Source organism: Pleurodeles waltl, chromosome 6 (genome assembly GCF_031143425.1).
Source record: "Pleurodeles waltl isolate 20211129_DDA chromosome 6, aPleWal1.hap1.20221129, whole genome shotgun sequence".
Lineage (NCBI taxonomy): Eukaryota > Metazoa > Chordata > Amphibia > Caudata > Salamandridae > Pleurodeles > Pleurodeles waltl.
In genome coordinates, this window is record NC_090445.1 from 56423311 (window position 1) to 56445188 (window position 21878).

General features: G+C 46.1%; 1 protein-coding gene across 1 annotated transcript in view; it reads right to left on the reverse strand.

The window, feature by feature from the left end:
* Positions 1-3884: 3884 nt before the first annotated feature.
* LOC138299187 (E3 ubiquitin-protein ligase TRIM39-like) overlaps positions 3885-21878 on the reverse strand; it is a 132199-nt gene continuing 114205 nt past the window's right edge. Inside the window, exon 8 of the mRNA XM_069237284.1 lies at positions 3885-5423. Within this exon, the coding sequence (XP_069093385.1) occupies positions 4879-5423 (545 nt within the window). The 3' untranslated portion in view covers positions 3885-4878. The remainder of the gene's footprint in view (positions 5424-21878) is intronic.

A 21878-nucleotide genomic window follows, 5' to 3' on the forward strand; every position in this document is an offset into this window, starting at 1 on the left:
GTGCACTGACTGCAGGGGCAATGGGCTGGCCGTGGGCAGTGCAGTAGGCTGCAGGGCCAGTGCGCTGGTTGCAGGGGCAGTGTGTTTGCTGCAGGAGTTGTGTACTGGTTAAAGGGCCACAGTGATAGCTGCAGGGGCTGTGTGATGGCTGCAGGGGCAATGTGATGGCTAGAGGGGGAGTGTGCTGGCTGCAGGGGCAGTGTGTTCACTACAGGTGTAGTGCACTGGCTGTAGGGGCAGTGTGCTGGTTGCAATGTCCTGGGCAGTGCGCTGGCTGAGGTTCCTGTGAGCTGGCTGTAGGGGCATTATACCCAGTGTGCACAGGTGGTTTGCTTCTTTGAATACAGTGCGCAGAAGTAGTTAACTTCTTTGCATACCCAGAGTGTGCAAGTGTTTAGCTTTTTTGGACACCCAGTCATTAATACATGGGATAACTGTGACTGAAAGATGATGTCTGCTGAAACAGGATATTTGCGTCAAGCTCAACTTTTCTAGAATTAACATTTTCTCTCCAGTTCTGTGTTTCTCATTTCACAGTACAAACAAAGGCAGTCATCTTTAATCAAGTAGACAGTGCTTTTAAACCTTAGTTAAAGTTAACAAATAAATGATACTTTGTTCGCTGCACTGGAGAGAATATTCTTAAGAGAGCTACCCATCTGAACTGCTCTTCATTTTAGTGAATCAGGTGGGATACTACATATCTGGAGGGTGTAGTGATGCAAGGACCCAGGGCATGGTGTACTATGGGGAAGCCCCTGAGGGCAGAAGCGATGATTGTGCCACCTTCAGGGGCTATGAATCCAGATGCACCCAGCACTGCTATAGCAGGCTGAGTGTCCTGCTGCAAACCTAAAATACAAACTCAACATGGCACACTCCCTGTGTGCCCTGTCCTCCCTACACTACATATGTTATAGGTAAGTCACCCCTCTAGCATGCCTTCCCACCCTAAGGCAGGGTGCACCATACTATATGTGAGGGCATAATTGGATGAGCAATATGCCCCCACTGTGACCTTGCTAAACCTGGGACATAGTGAGTGAACAAAGCAGCCATTTTAATATATGTCCTGGACACTGGTCAAAACGAGTTCCCCAGCTGCATAAGGCCTACTCTGAACCCTGGGTTGTTTGGTATCAACAAACTCAGAATTATAAATCCAAACTGGTACCAGTACTGGATTTATTATAAAAAGTACCCAGGGGTCACCTTAGAGGTGCCCCCTGAAAAAGCTAACTATCCTGGCACGGTTGCTGACTGATTCCAGCAAGCCTGCCACATCCAGACAGCCAATACACAAACCCTTGGGGAGAATGTTGTCTCTGATTTGCGAAACAATGCACTTCCTGGGTGGAGGAGCTAACTCTCCCTCCCTCAGGAATGTTCACTGCCCTGGCATTGAGCTTCAAAGGGCTACTGCCCTTGAAAGCCAAGCCCCCAGGCCTGCTGCTAGCAGCAGATAGCCTCCCCTTTTGCAAACCCCCGCTTCTGGAGGGAGCAAAGGCGAGAAACCACACAATGGGAAGGAGGAGTGGCCTCACTGAGCATGAACCACCCGTAGGGGCACGCAGGCAATTCAATATTTATTGGGCTCCCCTAGACCAAGAAATCAGATTTGAAAAGGATTCGAAGAAACAAAGAAGACCAGCACCAAAGAAGATCCAAAGCAATAGAACCGTGGACCTGCTGCACAAGAAAAGGCGCCAAACCCTGCCTTCTGCACCCAGGACCCGGAAATCGCCGCTGAGGAGAAGCTGGACACTGGACCAACCCCAAGAAACCCAGTGGACCTCCAGGCTTCAGGAATCACCCCAGATATCCCTTCTGAATGGAGGCACCCCTCAAAAACAAAGCAAGAACCAACAAACTGGTGAGGGTCACTTCACCAAATGGCCGATATCCCCAAAACTGGAATTAGCAGCCAGACTTGACGACACACCGATGACCACCCAGAAGTGACCTACAAGTGTGCTAAGTTTGGTGGCACTGCGCCCTCTAGTGGCTGAGTTACGCCTATACCCTGGGTACTCATCTGCTGACATCGGACAACCAGAAAATCAGTTCCCCCAGAGCTGAAAAAGGATCAGGAGAAAGCCCCAGTCGAGGGACTTCAGGAACACCCTGGACCTCTGACCTGAGTGCCCTCGTTGTCCTTTAAGCAGCCCTCAAATAGACTTACCTCCAACCCCAAAGGACTCCATTGTGCACAGCTCCTGGACCTCCAACTCGCCCTGCACCTGGCCAGCCTGGGACTTGCGTTGCGGTATCTACTGTGTGCCCCGGGTCCCCAACCTCTTGCGACCTCAACAGCCCAAGGGGACTCCAAGGCACCATCTTTAAATCTGAAAACCAGCTCCTTTTCCAAGTGGCTCCTCCAGGTGGCCTTGTGCCTGTGCCAAGAACCTCTCCAACGCTGCTCCCGCCGGGACCGGGAGCCGCCAAGACTCTCCAGCTGGCATTAGGTGCCCACCAACTGCTGCGACCACCCTGCAAGAGAAGAGACTGGTAACTCAACTGTGTGATTTTTACTGCAATTTTAAACGTAACTGTGCATTGATTCCAATGGTGCGTAATTACACCCAGAAAGACAGATTTTATTAAAACTTCCAAAAGTCATAACAACAAAAGTACTTAACGTATCTTAAAGATTTTGGCCTTAAAATTTATATAAATGTCTGAAGTATTCTTATAAAATCTGGTCTTGAGTTATTCATTGAGTGTGTGTGGTGCATGATTGGATTTGTGAGTACAGCAAATGCTTAGCACATCTCCTGGATTACCCTAACTGCTCGACCAGCTACCTTAAAAATTGGAGCATTAGGTGGTCTAATTCTTACCTCTGGAAACCAACATGTGGTTGCCCAGATCCTCTGTATAGTTTGCTGGTTTTGCACACTGCATAGAAAGCTAGCCTCCAACCAGTGGTTAGAGTGGGGTGCTACTATTGAATGGATTAATTTGATGATAAGAGGATGATGGTAAAGGTGATCCGAGGTTGGCACTGTTTCATAATTCTTTATGTGATGATTGATGACCTTCCAGGGTCTCTGCTTCAAAAGTTGGATTTAACTATGTTGGAAACAGAAAGTTATCTGATAACCGAGGCATTGAAGCTAATGTCTCTAGGGAAGGTGACTTAACTTGAGAGAGAGAGAGAGAGAGAGAGAGAGACAGCTGGGCACTTTCTGTTCATATATTAGAGGTGAGGCTATTTGAACTGGATATTGTCTTTATTGATTCAGTCCATTTTAATGTTTTAGCACTAAAGGGGTATATGTGTGACTTTGAGCAGGCTTATCACTTTTGTATTTTAAAAACTTTCCATCTGAGAATGCTAACTTCTATGAGAGGAAGAGACTCTGAGGTTCAAAGAGGAACAGATTCAAGACTTCCTGGGTTAGGTTTCATCAATGGAAATAGACCTTGTTCATCGAGGTTAGTTCTCATGAGAGGAAGTCTTTGGCCTTCCATGGTCTTTTTCTCTTGGTGTATCTTTGTTTTCCATTAAAGTACTAAACAATATGAACTAAAGATCAATAAATTCCCAGTTAATAACCTGCTTCAGGCTCATTCAATATGATTCTGCTATGAAATAACAACTAATTGTCCTGGATTTATACACAACCTGCTCCTGCATCCATTTCTGGGGCTCGATACCTGGATCCCAATGCAATGGGGCTCATCCTGCCTAGAGCGATCTGTAGCCTGACACTTAGATGCCACTACAATGGAGGGAATCAGAGGCACATAACTCGGTATCAGTTTAGAAGTTCTTAAGCACAACTATGCTTTAGAGGCAGGTTTTTGACTTTGTTCAACCCTGTTTGTAAGAAATAGCCATGCACAGTTAGAATGTCAGAAGTATCTGTCTGCAAGAGTAATTACACTAACAAACAATTTAAAAAGCACTTACTCATTTATTTTGCATTTTTTTTCTTTTAGAGCACTACTCGTTCCATTGTAAGGTGTCAAAGCGCTTTGCATCTCATGCACATTAAACAAAGACAATAGCTCATACAAGAGTGTAAATCAATGTGCATGAACTGTTGCATAGGACAAGAGGGCTGTCTGTACTAATAATTCCTTATTATTACCCAAAGGAACCATTTTAGCATACAATAATGAAACACTGAGAAAAAGCATTGTGGGTCTAAACGTATTTCTTGCAGTTTGCAATTAAGTCCATTGTAATGGTTCATAACTCGCTGTGCTATATTAGAAGGATTGTAGCTCATAAACTGCAAGATCTCTGTGACAAAAGCAGGAACCAACACAGCTATTCACCTAAAAACACAAACTTGTGAGTTATACGCTAAGCCTTGTGGTTTGCAGCAGGCAAATTAGGAGCAGTGCTATGAAGGGAAAAGACGTGCTAAGAAGCGGGAATAATTACTGTAGCACAACTGCATCAGCATTATTACTGCTAGGTGGCTGAGGAGCCTCCTGAGGAGGAGTGACTGGGGCTGTAGAATGTGTGAGTTTCAGTCCCACCTCCATCCCCCAGTGATCATACAATGACAATGTCCCTGTCTTAAGCCCTCATTTGTCCTCACACAGGAGCTCTCCTTGTCCATCATCAAAGTAACAATCCCCCCTGACCAGGCTCAGCCAGAGCCCATCTACTAATGCTGCAGGGTTCAGGGGTCACAGCATCAATGCTGTACATACACTGGAGATTTGCGAGGGGGGGTGATGGCCCTCCCTACATCCACCTCACACTTAACTATAAAAAGCTCACAGAAGAGGAAGGCTGAGGTGAAACGTGTGAAATCATGAGCACAAGGCAGGGAACATTTCATGGGCCATTTCCAAAAACATGAATAATTCCATATTCCGCCCCCCCCCTCACCCGGCCGGGCACTGCGGAGGGTCTCTTCACTCCCATCCTGTCACTGGCAGGATCCGCAGCGGCCCCGCATTCCTCCCTCCCCCATTAGTCTCTGGACTGAAGAAAGGCCGCAGGGTTGGGGGGAAGGAGGCCCTGGAGAAGGTGAAGAGCAGAGACCGGTCATCCACATTGTACAACGATAGCCTGCCTGCCTCATAGTCCAGGAAGAGACCCACAGTCCTGGGGGGCACACGGGGGATCAGGAGGGTCATGGGGGTAGTGAGAGCTTTGTATTCACCATCTCTGAGCCACACTGTCCAGAATCCGTTCTTAGGTGATAGTGTGATCTCACCCTTCCTGCTCACAGCCTCGTCACACACCCCCAGCTCCCAATCTGTCTTGTCTCCCACCCCCACCTCCCAGTAATGCCTCCCGGACCTCAGCCTCTCTCTCCCCAGGACATTGATGTATTTCGTGAATCTCTGGGGGGTGTTGGGCAGATACTGTGCTCTGTCTCCATCTCTCACGCTCTTTCCGTCCTCGGACAGGACGAGCCAGGGATTCGCAGTGTCAGGATCCAGGGTCACCTCAGCTGTAAGAGAGAAGCAGAGGTCAGAGGGTGTTATAAGGTGACGTAACACACTGGAGTTCATTGTCACACATAGGATGTCAGGACAAGATGCTATGTTTATAAATATATACAGTGTTTGTTTACTGTTGTGTATTGTCCATGGCTGGAGCTCAGATCGCACCTGTAGGGATATAAGGAGCTGACAGGAATGTGACGTCAGTTCCTGTGGTCTCTCACTTATGGTACGTGCTGCTCTCCTTGGGTTACATTTCCTACATTAAACTTACAACTCCCTCTTGCTGAAATAATTATTTGTTACAGAGGCCAAGAACCAACCTTATCACTATCAACACCCCAGGTACTAACATGTGACCATTAGGGTGACCACCTGGCATTGAAGCAAATTCTGGACCGGACTGTAAAAAATACAGAACAAAGGGTAAATATTCAGGACAAAAATTCAGGACAAAGGGTAAAAATGCAGGACAAAAATTCAAGAATAAATGTCAGTTTTACAGGCACACGCAAGAGAGGCCACGCCTCACTATGTTGTCAGTGCATTTATTTACCCTTTTTTCACATAGCTCTATTTATTCACTGTGGTCTTTTTGTGATTGCCTCCTGGTATGCTACATTCAGATGTCACTTACCTCCCTGTTCAGTAGTAAATGAATGCCCTTCAGTACTGCGGCAAAGCCATCACCCCTACCCAAATCTACCCAATGTTTCTTGAAGAGAAAGTAACAGCAACATTTTGATTATGTTTCTGAACATTTTAAAACCCCTGGCAAACAGTTTGGGAAACATTAAGGTAATTAACCTTATGCTAATTTAACCAAATTGAACAAAAACATCTGGCTTACCCCAACCGCCCTTCGACTTGCAACCTAAAAAAAAAGGTTGTGGGCGACAGTCTCACACCTAATGTCGGGATGTGAGGTACCCACAACTTGTCTGTAGTCTCACAGCACTAGAGTGCATGTTGGGGACTCTACAAATATCTCAGAAATGGGAGCCCAGACTACCAATCAAATATAATAAAAGAGGAGGATGAAACAGGAGATCCACGGCAAGTGATTCAAGGGGTTGTTGCCAAGAACTGGATAAATAAGGAAGAGAAGAACAAGGTGGGACAATTCCTAAAATCAGGCACGATGGGTCCACCAAGACTAATGGAAGGTATTGGGTACCTGGAGAGTTGTCTCTGCACACAGGAGAGAAACAGAAGAGGCACTGTCAAGTGGTTGAACAAGCAACACCCATCCACCGTGGCAAACTCTTCTGGTGCAATGGTCCACTGTTCGTGCTTGTGAAGGGGGGGCCAGACCCCTTGCAAAGTTGTGAAAGGCAATTGCCTGCTTTGTTCATGTATTTAAATTGTTTTGAAATGGAGTAAAAGCCAAACTAGTGATCTGGGTTATCCCTAAGTGTCAAGTACACATAGAATATTCAAAATATTTGGAATGTAAATTGCCCAAACAAAATGTAAGAGTTGTAAAATGTAATTAGTGTTTCTTTAGCATATGGCACTGTTTTCCCCTTTATATACAATAAGTGCTCAGAGGGAACTGGGAACCAGTTACCTTTTGATACCTTATGATTAATACCTACCATTCTCCCACTGATTTGCAGGGTGGAAATCTCTGCAGAGCATCACAGTCCCTTCAACCCCAGTTTGCTTTTTGGTATTCTCTTCTGCTTTCTATAGTGGGCCACGTAACACTAGTGAAGATGGTGTGCGAACCCAATGATAGTATTATTTTGCAAACCTTCCCCTGCTCGTCCTTCATTCCTACTTCAGACATGCCACACATCTGATTTGGACACTGCAGCGCCATCGGGTAGCTCTTTCCACGCTAAAGCTACCCGTGACTGAGGGTGGATTAGGTCTTCTGGACTTAGAATGCTACTATTCAGCTGTACAGGTCCAATGGGTGGCTCGCTGGCTTTCTGCCCACCTCCCTGCATGAGATGGGTTGACCAGTAAAGTCTTTTAAGGAAGGCTTAATGCACTGCTCATTGTTTCCTACTGACCATTCTACAGAACACCATCTGGGGTTATCATGCACAGCTTTCTCTTGCCTTGCTAGAACCTGTAAACTCACTGACACAAATGAACCTTATGTTCCTGCACTACCTTTGCTAAGCCTTCCCACTTGCAGAGGACAGCTGTGCTCAGAGCAACTCCATCAATGGCATGCTGCAGGTATCTTCAAATTCGGGGTTTTGTTTCTGGACCGGGAGCTACTAAATTTTCCAAACCCTTGTGGCAGACTACCATCTTCAACCCCGTCAACTCCTTACTTACAACCACTTTAAATAATCATTAAATGCCCTATTTTGTGTCTGCCACCTAGCATTAGCCCTACAAGAGGAGTGCCAGAAGCTCTACACCATAGGAACTGGTGGCAAACTGATAGAATGGGTGTACAGATCTTTCCTGCAACATGGAAACCACTCCAGGTCTTCCCGTCATACTACCTGGGTGATTTATGTGGCCAAACCTCTGCAAGATATGGACTGGACTAATATACTGGACTTTCCCCACAAAGTATCCCACAGCTGTCACTTTAAGTACATTCATAGTGCTTCCTTGTGAATGCATTCCACCTGTTGCTTGCCATTTGCCTTCTGGTTTGTAACTCACATTTTGTTGGTTTCAATTTGCTGGCTTTATTTGTTTTTTAGGCTATGCAGCTTGAGTTTGTCCCTTCCCTTGCTAAAACCTTATTTACAGTATCCTTCCAAGTGCTCCCTTTCTGTAAACAGGCCTGTAAATCTTGTTCTTATCTCATCAAATTTGCTGTGCGTTCAAAGAACAAAGTCAAATGTCCGGCTCTGTCTTCGGTGGGAACTTAGTATTTACTTTTCTTTCTCTGACTTCAAAGTGAGAGGATTTATGCAACATTCTTGCTGGAAACTGGGGTTAAGAAAGAGTTTTTTCTATCACATGAGAACATTTAAATAAACTTCGGAATATATCAGAATAAGGAGTACAACTGAAGCACATTTGTGTTAATTCTGAACTGTGCTGGAAACAAATACCTTTATATATTTAAAACAAATCATTGCATTAGGTGATACAATTTCCACACATCAATTTCTGTGCACAGTATAGTTTGATTTGAAAAACTGCATATCTGTGCAAATGTAATGGTCATTTCAATCAAAAATGTGTTGTCTGTAATAGCAGTGTGTTACCACACCATGCATTCTCCACTCTACTCTGCTCTGTACCACTCCACACCACTGCACCCTACTCTGTATCACTCCACTTTACACCACTCCATGCCACTGCACTGCACTCTTCTCCGTTCAGAACCACTCCACATTATGCCACCGCACTCTATGATACTTCAAGCTATTCCTCTCTACTCTACTCTATGCCAGTGCACTTTACGCCTCTCTACACCACTGCGCTCTGCTTCTCTGCACGCTATATCAGTTCAGTCTAGGCAACACCAATCTAGTCCGCACAACTCCACTCTATGTCAATCTGCAACACTGCACTGTACGCCACTGCACTCTAAGCTAATACACTCTATTCTAGTGCACTTTACTCTGTAACACTCAACTCTATGCCCCTGCACTCTACTTCAATACACTGTACGTTACTCTAATCTACTCTGCACCTCTTCACTCCATGCCACGGCACTCCACACCACTTTACTCTATGCCATCACACTCTATGCCACTCTATGCAACTCCACTCTACCCTGCACCTCTCCACTCTAAGGGCCAGATGTAGCAAAGGGTTTTTCCCATTCTGTGTCAATGGGAAAATGTATTCGTACATATGGCCCTAAGCCACTTCACTCTACTGTGAAACAATCTACTTTATGCCACTGCACTCTGTGCCACTGCATTCTATGCTTCTCCACTCTATGCAATTGCACTCTACTCTGAAACAATCTATTCTACGCCACTGCACTATATGCCAATCTGACCACTGAACTCTAGTTCAATGCACTCTACATCACTGCATGCTGACACTCTACTCTGCAACACTGCACTGGCTGCCACTATACTCTATACCGCTCTACTCTCTACAACTACATTCTGCACCAATACAATCTATTCCACTGCACTCTATGCCACTCTACTCTGCCCCATGCCGCTCTATGGCTCTGCACTCTACACAAGTGCACTATAAACAACTGCACTGTATGCCACTGCCCTATACTCTGCACCTCTTTTCTCTGTACCACTCTACACCACTGCACTGACAGTCTACTCTGCAACACTGCACTCTACACCACTCTACTCTGCACTATTGCATTCTATGCCACTGCACTCTATGCCTCTGCACTGTGCATCACTACAATCAACGGAACTCTGCAGTATATGCACTATACTCTACTCTGCACTGCACCACTCTACAATACTCCACTCTGCACCATTCTACGGCACTGCACTCTATGTCACGAGTCTACTCTGCACTCTATGACACTGCACCACTCTGCATTACTACACTCTCTGCCACTATATTGTATGCCATTCTACTCCACTGCACTCTATGCTACTCTACCCAATGCCACTCTATGCCACTGCACTGTAAGTGCAAAGGCTGCCCCCAAAGGGGGCATAAAGGGCCGGAGGCGTAACGGCCACCTTGGCCCGGAAGGGACCGGTCAAACCGGTTTAGGGAAGGTGCACGCCAACTTGGTGGCAGCGAACCCCCCCTTTCTTTTGACTAAGGGAGGAAAGGTGCGAAAGTAGAGTAACCAATGGGGGGTTTGGCGTTGTTCAAACCCCCCAATGGCGTTTCCACAAATCCAAACAACGGTGCAAGGGGGGAGCATTTAAGGTGCGCGTTTTCCCGAGGGGGTCAGTTCGTGACTGGGACAAGGCGCTTTGGACAAAGAAAACACCACCCTCCCACCCAGACAACAAAGCATCCAGTCGCAATGCTGGACAGACAAAAGGGGCAAGTGGAAATTAAACGAGGTTTTACCAAATAATTGATCGGAAACACACCTAGTAAGGGGGTATGCGAACAAAAGACACACCTGGGGATGCCTTACGGCAGGATGTAAGGTGGCCAACCAAGGGGAGTAAGCGGAACACGGCACTCGCAACCCAGACCCGCCAGATCGGATGGCAGGGCATAGGTACACGCCAGGTAGCAAGTTGGGCCTAATCCAAAGAACTTGAAGCTACCCCCTGCAACAACATGGTAAAACAAACTATTGGAGTGAGCCCACTCCAAAAAGCGAAATGTGGGACTGCCTAGAAACCGAAGGGCAAAAGGAGACATGACAAACGGAGGCCAGGACTCGAAGGCCCAGCAGTCACTGCAAATTTAGAATTTATTAATTGAATAAGCTGAATGTTTTTTAATTCTCATAAGTACGAATTTTATTGGCAGTGATTGAGTCTCATGCTCAATATACTTCATCGCACGCTTGTCCACAGTAATAAAGCAGCCAATTTTTTCCACAATTAAAACATTGTCAACGTCTGGTTTTATGCATGCCGATATGTCATAAGCAATGCTGATATATAATTGTTGGGTTCGTACTGCCAGCTCTGGTTTGTGACAAGTGCAGGTGTTATTTCGCACTGCCATCAATTGTCCTTTTGGTGAAAGACTAAAATTACCTTAAGCCTTACATCATGGACAACGGAAGGCAGGGTGAAATTACGGGCAGTCCGTGAAATTTACAGACGGGTGGTCACCCTAGTACCATCTACAGCATCAACCTTCATCTTGCAACCAATCACAGCGCCTCAGACACGCATCATCCTATCCGAGGCAACCCCAAAGTGACAATAATCGCCATCATGGGCCCTTGCCTGTATATAGTGCTTCATAGCGCAGTGTTTTACTATCCATGCACTGTAAATAAAAATAACAGGTGTTGTCAGGCAGTTTATAGCTTGTCATGTGATTTGGGGGACATCCTGCCCTGTGCGGTCTCCTGAGGGGAGCCCTGAGTTTACATCTGTCAACAAAAGTTTCTCAAGTCACCCAGGAACTGCCGTATTAATACACTCTTTGCTCCTGGGCACATTTTCCATTAATAAAAGGGCTTGTGCTCTGCTTTCAGAACATTGACTCTTATACATGAATGTCAGTACACACCTCTCTCTGGCCTCATTCACCCGATGACAGCAGAGTGAGCACCTCGTCACGTTCTCCTTCCATCTTTCACTCTTTTCATGGCAGCATGTCCACCAGATCCTTATTTTCTGTCATTTACAAGCACATCAGTGACATCCCCTCAGTATCAGTGACTGACATGACGTCACTCCATTGGGGGTAGGTGGCTCTGATTAGCCTCTGACGGCTGCAGCTCTACTGTGGTGTCCAACTCTCAGCTCAAGAGGCCTCCAAATGTAGGTGCCGGTGAATCATTCCTTGCGCAGTATTAGGTATTCGAAGAATTGATTCTGCTCCCGCCCTGCTCAGGTGCAGCTTCCTTTACCACAGGGTTGCGCCAACTTCCAGACGACTCCCCCGGGATTTGACACGTGGAGCCGGTGTTGGGGGCGGGGGGGGGGGGGTGCTTTAGCGCATCTGTTGTCAGATACATCACAATCCTGGTGAAGCACAACTGTTGTGTCTCCTTGTTTCATCTGTCAGAAGCTCCTTGAACTCAGCTGCTGGTGGCCCTGGTTCTCTCACTGTAGAATGATCACTACAAGCGCCAGGATTCAGATGGGAAGCCCTGGCCTGGATGGCCTCGTCACTGATGCAACCAGAAAACATGCGAGGTCTGCACAGAGCTGGAATTTGGGGCAGTCAGGAGGCATGTGTTGTACGCACCCCTCCTCTCCCAGTGACACGGTCAATCAGTGTGTGTGATGACGGTCACACACATCCCTCCTCTCCCGTTGACAAGGGACAAGATCGGGAGTCGTACACATCCCTCCTCTCCCAGTGACACCAGCAAGCAGTGTGTCCGATGGGGATCGTGAACACCCCTCCTTTCCCAGTGACACTGGGCAATCAGTGTGTACGATGGTGGGGGGTCGTACACACACCTCCTTTCCCCGTGACACTGGACAAGCAGTGTATCTGATGGGGGTTGTATATAGTCCCTCCCTCCCCAGTGTGACTGGACATGCAGTGTGTCTAAAGCGTCTGCATAACCGCCCCCCGCCTGCCACCATTAAGACTGGACAACTAATGTGTCTAATGGCAGCTGTGCCCCCCCCCTTCCGCCCCTCCCCACCATTGGGACTGGACAAGCAGTGTGTGTGATGAGGGTCATACAGTGCCCCCACCCCCCCCGCCCCTGGTGAGGCTGGACACCACCTGTTTCCTCAAAGTTGAACACCAGAGATATGGAGGTGGCAAGGACCCCATTTCTTGTTGAACACACGTGCATCCATGATGTTTGTATGTAGGTCTCAAATCTCCTATGTATGAGCCAGTCCTGCATGAGATGCAATAATAATCATTTGTGCAAAATGATCTGTTTATTTCTCCATCTTCAGGGGCTCTGAGCCCGGATACAACACAACACAGGGCTTTAGTGCCCTCAGGCAAGGGGCCGAGCAGCCCACGAGCGCCTCTGATAGATGAGCATGGGGCCGGGTAAGAAACCTTTACACAGTGGCATAGAAACTAGTGGGGGCCCCCTTTCAAAGTACAGGGAAGGGCCACCCCCCTCATTCAGTTAGGAGCCATAAGGCCAGGTGTCTGCTGCCCGTGCATTGTGCCCTGCTGAGCGGGCCCCTGGAACTCACCCCCCTCACAGCAGGGAGTGCAGGGGTCCTTTGTTACATCGGTGCCTTTACATACACGCGGGATCGATGGCATTGGACTTCATTGCCAATTTGAAATGGAAAAAGGCTATTGGATATTTCTTTCCATTGGACTCAGTTTCGAGAGCTATGAGTGAGTTTAGGGGGTGCTGTACATTGATGTTCTGTTTTTTAATTTGTTTTTAAACTTCAGGTTTGCTTTATATGATGAAGTGTATATATTTATATATTGTAATATTTCTATTGCCTCGTAGCTCGTTAACCTGATAAAGTTTGCCTGAATAAGATACCTGCAGCAGGAACCCTGGAGGACATTCACAGTCTACGAGGCTCATTGAAAATGACAAAGAGGCTGTTGTACAACTCAATATTACAACGCAGAAGCCTCTCAACCTCAGGCTTCTCACGTTAACACCGTCTGTGGAACCAAAGTGCAAATTCAAGATGCAAACAATTAATCTAGAAAAGATATATCTTTGTGAACTGTGCCTGGGTTTGTCTTTTCAAGAAATTACTGTAACTGGTATTTTTCTTTGTAGTAGAAGGTAATTGTATTGTATCAAATTCCAATTTATGTTATTACTGTTGTTATTATATTATTTTTGTATAATATTTGTATTATTACAAGCATGACACCATCACTATTTCTTGGAGAAAAAGTATTTAGTATTCACAGCCACACACCCATCATAAAACCAGCATTGACAATGCCAGTAGGTCTGACTTTAACATGCTACCCCTGCACTCATGCAGGCACACTGCTCATACTGCAGGAAAACACGTACAACCTGTACTCATACTAGCCACTCAGCAGTCATATAAGAACTTCCCTCACCCTGCACTCAAACAGGACCGCCGCCCTCACAGAAGTGCACCAGTCACCCTTCACTCGCGTAGGCACAACTCGCTCAGTTATACACAATACGCCCCTTGCTCTGCAGTCACACAGGCACACCTCCCACAACACTCAGCAGTCATATAAGAACTCCCCTCACTCTGCACTCAAACAGGTCCTCTGCCCTCACAGAAGTACACCAGTCACCCTTCACTCCCGTAGGCACAACTCACTCTCCACTCAAACAAAACACCCCTCCCTCTGCAGTCACACAGGTACGCATCTCACCCTGCGACACACAGGCACACGACTCACCTTTTAACACACAGGCACCACTCTCACCCTGCGGGCAGACAGACACACAGGCCCACCTCTCACCCTGCGCCCAGCAGGCACACAGGCACTCCTCCCATCCTCTGACTCATACAGACACTGCTCCCTGTACATTCAGAGCTAACCCTGCACTCATAAAGGCACACTCTGCAGCCACACAAGCATACCCCTCACCCATGCGTCCTATTCTCAAGGCCGCATCGGGCATCGGCTGTTTCCCCAGGAGGCTGGAAGGGAGGGGGCGGTTTTGTTAGTGGGAGCTGGTTTTGTAGCAGTGCAGCAGCTTTAAAAGCCCTGCAAAGTTCCTTGTATAGCCTGCAGTTTTCAGGCAACAATAAACATGTCAAAATAACCATGGTGATTAATGTACCTGCTGGAGAGAGATAGGAGTTTTGTCTAGTTTTGTTTTGACTCATCTAAGGTAGTACAGCAGGTACATATGCCTGCCTCAAACAATGTGTACAATGCATATCAAAGCACAGTATTCTATGTGCATAGCTCAGTGCGTTACTGCTTTTGTCACAGAGATTATTTTGTTACTGTGCAGTCCATATGTTGCAGTCATAGTCTAGCACAGTGAGCTATGAGCTGCCATCAAAGAGCTGCATGCAAACTGCATGGTACAGGTTAGAAAGCTATGTTTTTCCTAGTGTTTCATTATCCTGATGTTGCTAAAAAGATTTGTTTGGGAGGAATTAAACTCTTATTAAAGTCAACCTTAACTATTGTGTTATGTTCTGAATCTTGAGCCTATGCTTCCCCAGACCAAGCTCTCTTACAAAAATGCCTACCAGTGTGGATGACATGTAAACCCTACACTCTGCAGTGACCTTTGCCTTATGTAACATTTTCTATACCCTGATTTACACAAGTATGATTGATTGTCTATGCATGTGTGTGTGATGTAAAGTGCTCTGATGCCCTACACTGGTATGAGAGGTGCTATAAAACAAATTAAAGAGATGTAAAAGAGGGGGTATGGAGAGATAAGGGGCACTGTTGTCAGGGCGGTAGGGAGGGAATCATTGAAGGGCTCCAACAGAGACTGTTGCACTGTCAGCCATCAGTGATAAACTCGGCCCTGGCCCTCCCTCAGCGAGAACTCCCTGCCTACAAATAGTCGTGAGGGGACCATGTCTTCCTAATCAGACCTCAGAGGTTCTGGGGGTAATAAATTGCCAGAGTGAAGGACTAAATTGGTTCTTCAGGCTTTCCTGTGTTAATCACCTAAAGATTCAGTAACTGAGGAATATATGTATTGTACACCACAGCAATACACATAGTGGTGTGATTAGAGGATGACATGATTACCAGAATTTGGGGCATATTTAAGAGCCCCTAGCACCACCTTAGCACCCCCATAGAGTTATTGTTTTGGCTCTATGGTGACGCTAAAGTGGCATTTTCCCTGCGCCATATTTACAAAGTGGCACAATGTATGCAAGATGGGTGCTCCCCCGTTAGGGCGGGGCAAAAAAACGGCTCAAGGAAATCTAAGGCTTTAAAAAGGGGCATACCATTATTTATAATGGATCCCTATGTACTCTGCAGAGTACATCAATAGTGTAATAAAAAATTGATGCTATTGCCCTCTACCCTGCGCCAAGGTGCGCCGTATTTTAAATACGCCGCACACATGGTGGCGGTAGGGGGGCGCCACTTCACTTAAATTTCCTCCTTTGTCTTCCTTGTTAATACATTGATATAGAAATTGCTTTCCAACATGCACGGTGTTGTTTGGCACAATGATAGCGTGACTAAGTGAAAGGGAGTGTTAACTGTACTTTGATGTTTTATACGTAGACTTTCTAATTGGTCCTATAACCCGCACACAAGAAAATGTGTCTAATTATAAATGTTTAAGTGTCTGGCTATACTGAAGCACATTAAGGTCATCACTACTATGCTTTAAAAGAAAGCTAATGCAAGTGAATGTGTAATGATTTCATTTCTTACCGGTAATCCTCATTACTCTGAATACCCTGTTTCTCGTACCAATACTTACGCATATGAGGTGTTCAATCAATCAATCAATCATTTGTTAAGCGTGCTACTCACCCAGTATGGTCTCAAGGGGCTGGGGGGGGTGCTACTGCTCAAATAGCCAGGTCTTGAGACGCTTCCTGAAGGTCAAAAGGTCCTGGGTCAGACGTAGGTTGACGCGGAGGGAGTTCCAGGTCTTGGCGGCGAGGTGGGAGAAGGATTTGCCACCGGTCGTGGTACGATGGATGCGGGGGGCGGGGCGAGGTTGGTGGAGCGGAGCTGGTGTGTCGGGAGGTGGAAGTTGAGACGCTCATTGAGGTAGGCAGGGCCGGCGTCGTGGAGAGCCTTGTGAGCATGGATCAGGAGTTTGAAGATGATCCTTTTGTTGACGGGGAGCCAGTGCAGGTCTCTGAGGTGGGTTGAGATGTGTTTGTGGCAAGGGAGGTTGAGGATGAGTCATGCTGAGGTGCTCTGAATGGGCTGAAGTTTTCTATGGGGTTGGGCGTTGTTCCCGCGTAGAGTGCGTTGCTGTAGTCCAGTCTACTGCTAATGAGGGCGTGGGTGACCGTTCTTCTGGTTTCAATGGGAATCCATCAGGTGTTCCATCTCTGCTCAGATCCACGTTGCCTAGCCCTAAACAATCAAAGGATATTTGTGCAAGCCACACCCGCACCTCCCGCCCAATCACCTTATCCCATATCTGGATATAAAGGGTCACAGAGCCCAGAAGACATCCTGTATATCCCTAGTCCCAAAAAACCAAGGTAACAGGTTGTGATCCGGGAAGGAAGGGACTTAAGTATTGGTACGAGAAACAGGGGCATTCGGAGTAATGAAGATTACCGGGGAAGTAATTAAATCATTACCTCCTCAACCCTATTTTTCGTCCCAATACTTACACATATGAGGATATACCAAAGCCAACTCAGAACAACCTGATCCCCAAAAACAGATGCCGCCAACTCCGGATATTGCAGAAACAAACTTTATTGTACCAGAAGGCAGCAAACAGGAGAACAAAAATGGTTAATGAGTCACGGAAGCCAAGACTACAGACCCATGCGATAAGGATTCTTGAACATCCGACCTATAATGGGAAACAAAGAGGGCCTCACATTGACGAAACTCCTGGTGTGAGAGAGATAGATGGACACAGCCCGAAATACATCCAAGCTGTGCAAGGCAACCTCCTCAGGAGTAGCAGGATCGTGAAAAAAAGAAGGCAACAATATCTCCTGGAGACTGTGAAAAGAGGAGACAACTGTGGGGAGCAAGGTCAGACCTACTCTAAGAACCAGCCGGTCAGAAAACACCTGTAAATAGGGAGGCCAGACTGACAAAGATCTCAGCTCTCCCAACCTCCTGGCCAAAGTAATGGCCACCGGTAAAAAAGTTTTCAGTGAAAGAAACCTCAAATCTACTGCGTCCAAAAGCTCAAGCGGAGGCGATTGAAGAGCCCTGAGAACCAGAAGTAAGTCCCAAGGAGGAACGACAGGACGAACCTGAGGATTCAACAAAATAAACAAGCATTTACAATGCAATGGGTCTCACATTTGCTTGATATAGAGCTATTAGTGTTGTAAATTCCTAACTGGACTTTTCTTGCCACATAAATTGAAAATGAAAAGTAAAACCATTGACATAAGCGAGCCGGTTCAAAGCACCACGACCGCCATGAGCATGAGCACGAAGGAGAGCCACAGAAGGAAAAAGAAGTTCACTTGCAGTCTAATGTATCGGCAAAAGTACAATTATCCATGTAACAGGGTCGATGGCCAAGGTGGTAACAAAACTGTCCCAAGGAGGGACAAACGTAAAGCATTTACCAATGATAACAAATGATTTTTGAAAGGCAAGCTCATGGACGAGTGAAAGTGACGGGCGTACCGTGGGCATAGTTAAAAGCCCACAGATAGATTAGAACAGGCCAGAGCTCTTGCGCGCTCAACCTAAAAACACTAAGGACAAGCTGCGAGAAAAAAAAGAGGTATTTTCTTCCTCAATCTACACAATTTAAACAATGGAATGATGCTGGTTGACAGGAGTTAACACTGTGTTGAGATTTACATTTTCCTAATTTGAGATCTTTATGTACAAAAGCACATTTAGCCAATGACCTACTATTTCATAAGTATTATGGTCCCCATTACTTTGCCCACACTGTTCAGTGTACAACCATTAACTGGCTTTTACACCCCCCACCCATCCATTTATAGTATATAAAGGGATATTGAAAGGCAGAAATTATTTTCCTAACCGAAAAACACTTTCCAACATTATGAGCATGACACTGGCATGATATTCAACAAAATAATTGGGGCTCACAAGTTATTTTCAGCTTGTCACACAATCCAGTATGCACAAACCCGGTCTAGAACAAGGTATGTAGACTTATTTAGGTAGAAGATTTCCTTTCGATACACACAGTAATTAACATTCAAATGGGATTATGGGGCATATTTATACTTCGTTTGCGCCGAATTTGCGTCGTTTTTTTCGACGCAAATTCGGCGCAAAACTAACGCCATATTTATACTTTGGCGTTAGACGCGTCTAGCGCCAAAGTATGGGCAAATAGCGTCATTTTTTTGCGTGAACGCCTTCCTTGCGTTAATGAGATGCAAGGAAGGCGTTCCCGTCGAAAAAAATGACGGCGACACAAATGCGTCGTATTTATACTCCCGGGCAAAAATCACGCCCAAGAGTGGGCGTGGCAAAAAACCCCGCATTTGCGCCACTTTTTAACGCCTGCTCAGGGCAGGCGTTAAGGGGCCTGTGGGCTCAAAATGAGCCCACAGGTGCCCTTCCATGCCCCCAGGGACCCCCCCTGCCACCCTTGCCCACCCCAGGAGGACCCCCAAGGATGGAGGGACCCACCCCAGGGACATTCAGGTAAGTTCAGGTAAGTATCATTTTTTATTTTTTTTTGGTGGCATAGGGGGGCCTTATTTGTGCCCCCCTACATGCCACTATGCCCAATGACCATGCCCAGGGGACATGAGTCCCCTGGGCATGGCCATTGGGCAAGGGGGCATGACTCCTGTCTTTACTAAGACAGGATTCATTTAAATGGCGTCTGGGCGTCTAAAAAAATGGCGCAAATCGGGTTGAGGCGATTTTTTTGCCTCAACCTGACTTGCCCCATTTTAAGACGCCCTAACGCCATTTTCCCCCTACGCCGGCGCTGCCTGGTCTACGTGGTTTTTTTCCACGCACACCAGGCAGCGCCGGTCTGCTAGCGCCGGCTAACGCCATTCCATAAATACGACGCCCGCATGGCGCTTCAGAATGGCGTTAGACGGCGCTAAATTTTTTGACGCTAAACTGCGTTAGCGCAGTTTAGCGTCAAAAAGTATAAATATGGGCCTATGTATCACGCCATTCTATTCTGGCGTTCGTAGACTAAATTATAATTTGTTAAACTCTAATTTTTCATGACCGATTCATCCTTGAATTGACATACACTTTGATGTTCGCTCTTTGAAGGGCAAAGACAATATAAACAGTGTATTCAGACTAGGGGCCATATGTACGAACACTTTTTCCCATAGACACAGAATGGGTAAAAACCTTTGCTACATCTGGCCCAAAATTACTAAATTTTTCCTTGCTATAGATAGTTTGCTGTTCCAGTTGTGCGAATTTCTTGTCGGAGTAGTTGAGCCCTAATTTCTCAATAATCGCTCTAGCAACAACCCCTCTAGTCGACAGACAGGACCCTGTGTTTTATGGGAACATCCTTCGTCAAGGTCTTACTACACTGTTTGTTTGAGACATATAACCCTTTTTTGCCTAGGCAATTATTGAGAACCCAGGTTTGCAGACGTTTCACCTTAGATGTCCACATTCAGTTTCATACAATCCAAAGAAATGGCATTAAGGGCTATAAAACAAGGGCACTACTAAAATCCATATCGCACGTTTAAAAAAAATATCTAAGGAGGTGTTTTCTAAAGGATTAGACAGGTTAAGTGAAACGTTTTTCTTGAGTATTTGTATGAGCGGACATTTAACAACTACGTCCGAAGTGAGAGGAAACACCTGTAAAATATTCTGCCTACAATTCTGCTCTATTGATCATTGAAACTTCTGCAAATGTTTTCGGATCCACCTTCTGAACCCATCTAGCATCTAATAGGCAACGTGTATGTGTTGCAAGGAGGGGGGGGTCAAGGAATTAACTTTGATTAAAGAAAGAAAATTGAAAAATGAAAGCAATTGTGCTCTTAAAAGCCTTCATTTTCTCCAGTATTTTGATTTTTAAAACATTTGGATACAATTTATGCTTATTTCAGGTGACATACCTTTCTGCCGGTTTAGAACTGACACAGGCATCGCCCTCATCGCCCCATCTCCCCTTCCATTTAATTTTCTATAGTTTAACAGACACAACGTTATATGTTTATATACTAATTTTGCCTCTGATCTTTAGATCAGCAATGATTAGAACAGAAGTGTTATTATTTATGAACAATACCCCACACTAGGTTTGCCGACTCTCAGAGAAAAAGACTGGCCAGCAGTAAGGCATTTTGAGGTTCGTGAATAAAAAAAAAAGACTAACGTTTCTGTAAGTATAAAATGACACCGTTTAAAGTGTCCTAGAAACGAAAGGCCTTACCTCACCATTACGAAGTTTCAATGAAGACAACCCATCAAATGTACAGTAAACACACAACATGCCGAGTCAGAAGCGCCAGGGCTGAGCAAGTGGCCATGGTGTAACCAAACCACAACACTGTTGTAAACACACCGCCCCCTTACAAGTTATTTATGGATGAAAGCATGCCCATTGGCTGAGAACAGGTCCTGAAGCAATAGATTCTGCAAACACAGAACTGCTGAGAAGACGGGGGATAAAAAGCGCGCAGACTGAGCGGAATGGAGCAGGCTGGATCGAAAGACACTTTTAATTTATTCTGTGACTGACTACAAACTTACAGGGCACTAATTTAAGTAATTAGGGTAGGAAGTCGATTAATACGCTATTGCTTAAATAACCATCAGTGAATGTAATGACTACTTGAAACAAGCGAGATCGCGCTGTGAAAATAGAGAAAAAGTAGTCCACAAACCCAGCGAGCCTCGCATGTTTTCAGTACTTGGTCAATGCGCTCGAGGAGGGCTAACCACCGGAAAAGGCATGACGTATGCATGCCTTCCACCAATGAAAGCAAGCAGATTCTAACAGGCAAGCCCACAAACCAATGAAAGACACTGACGTGACGTGGACGGGGCTCTGAGCCCTTTTCTAATTCCTAAAGCCTCTCGCTAGTGATACGCATGCACAAGCGCATGCGACGCAGGCTCGACCCTAAAAAGGAGACCAGAACCCAAAGGAAGGAGCTCAGGCAAACCAAAAGGCAAGCGAATAGTCAGAATGGAAGCCCATTGTACCCTTAAGGTGAAAACGACCAAACTCTTCTGGAAACAATCCTGAAGGAATTGGAGGACTGTTGAGGCTGGACAAGAAGCCGGATCTAATGAATAACCTACTAGCACAAAAATATAGACAGCTCACCTTAGGAAGGTCCAGTCAACCCAGCACCGGTGAGAAACAAATCCCAACCCCAGGGACAGTGCCCAGCACAGCACCCAAACAAGGAGGCATA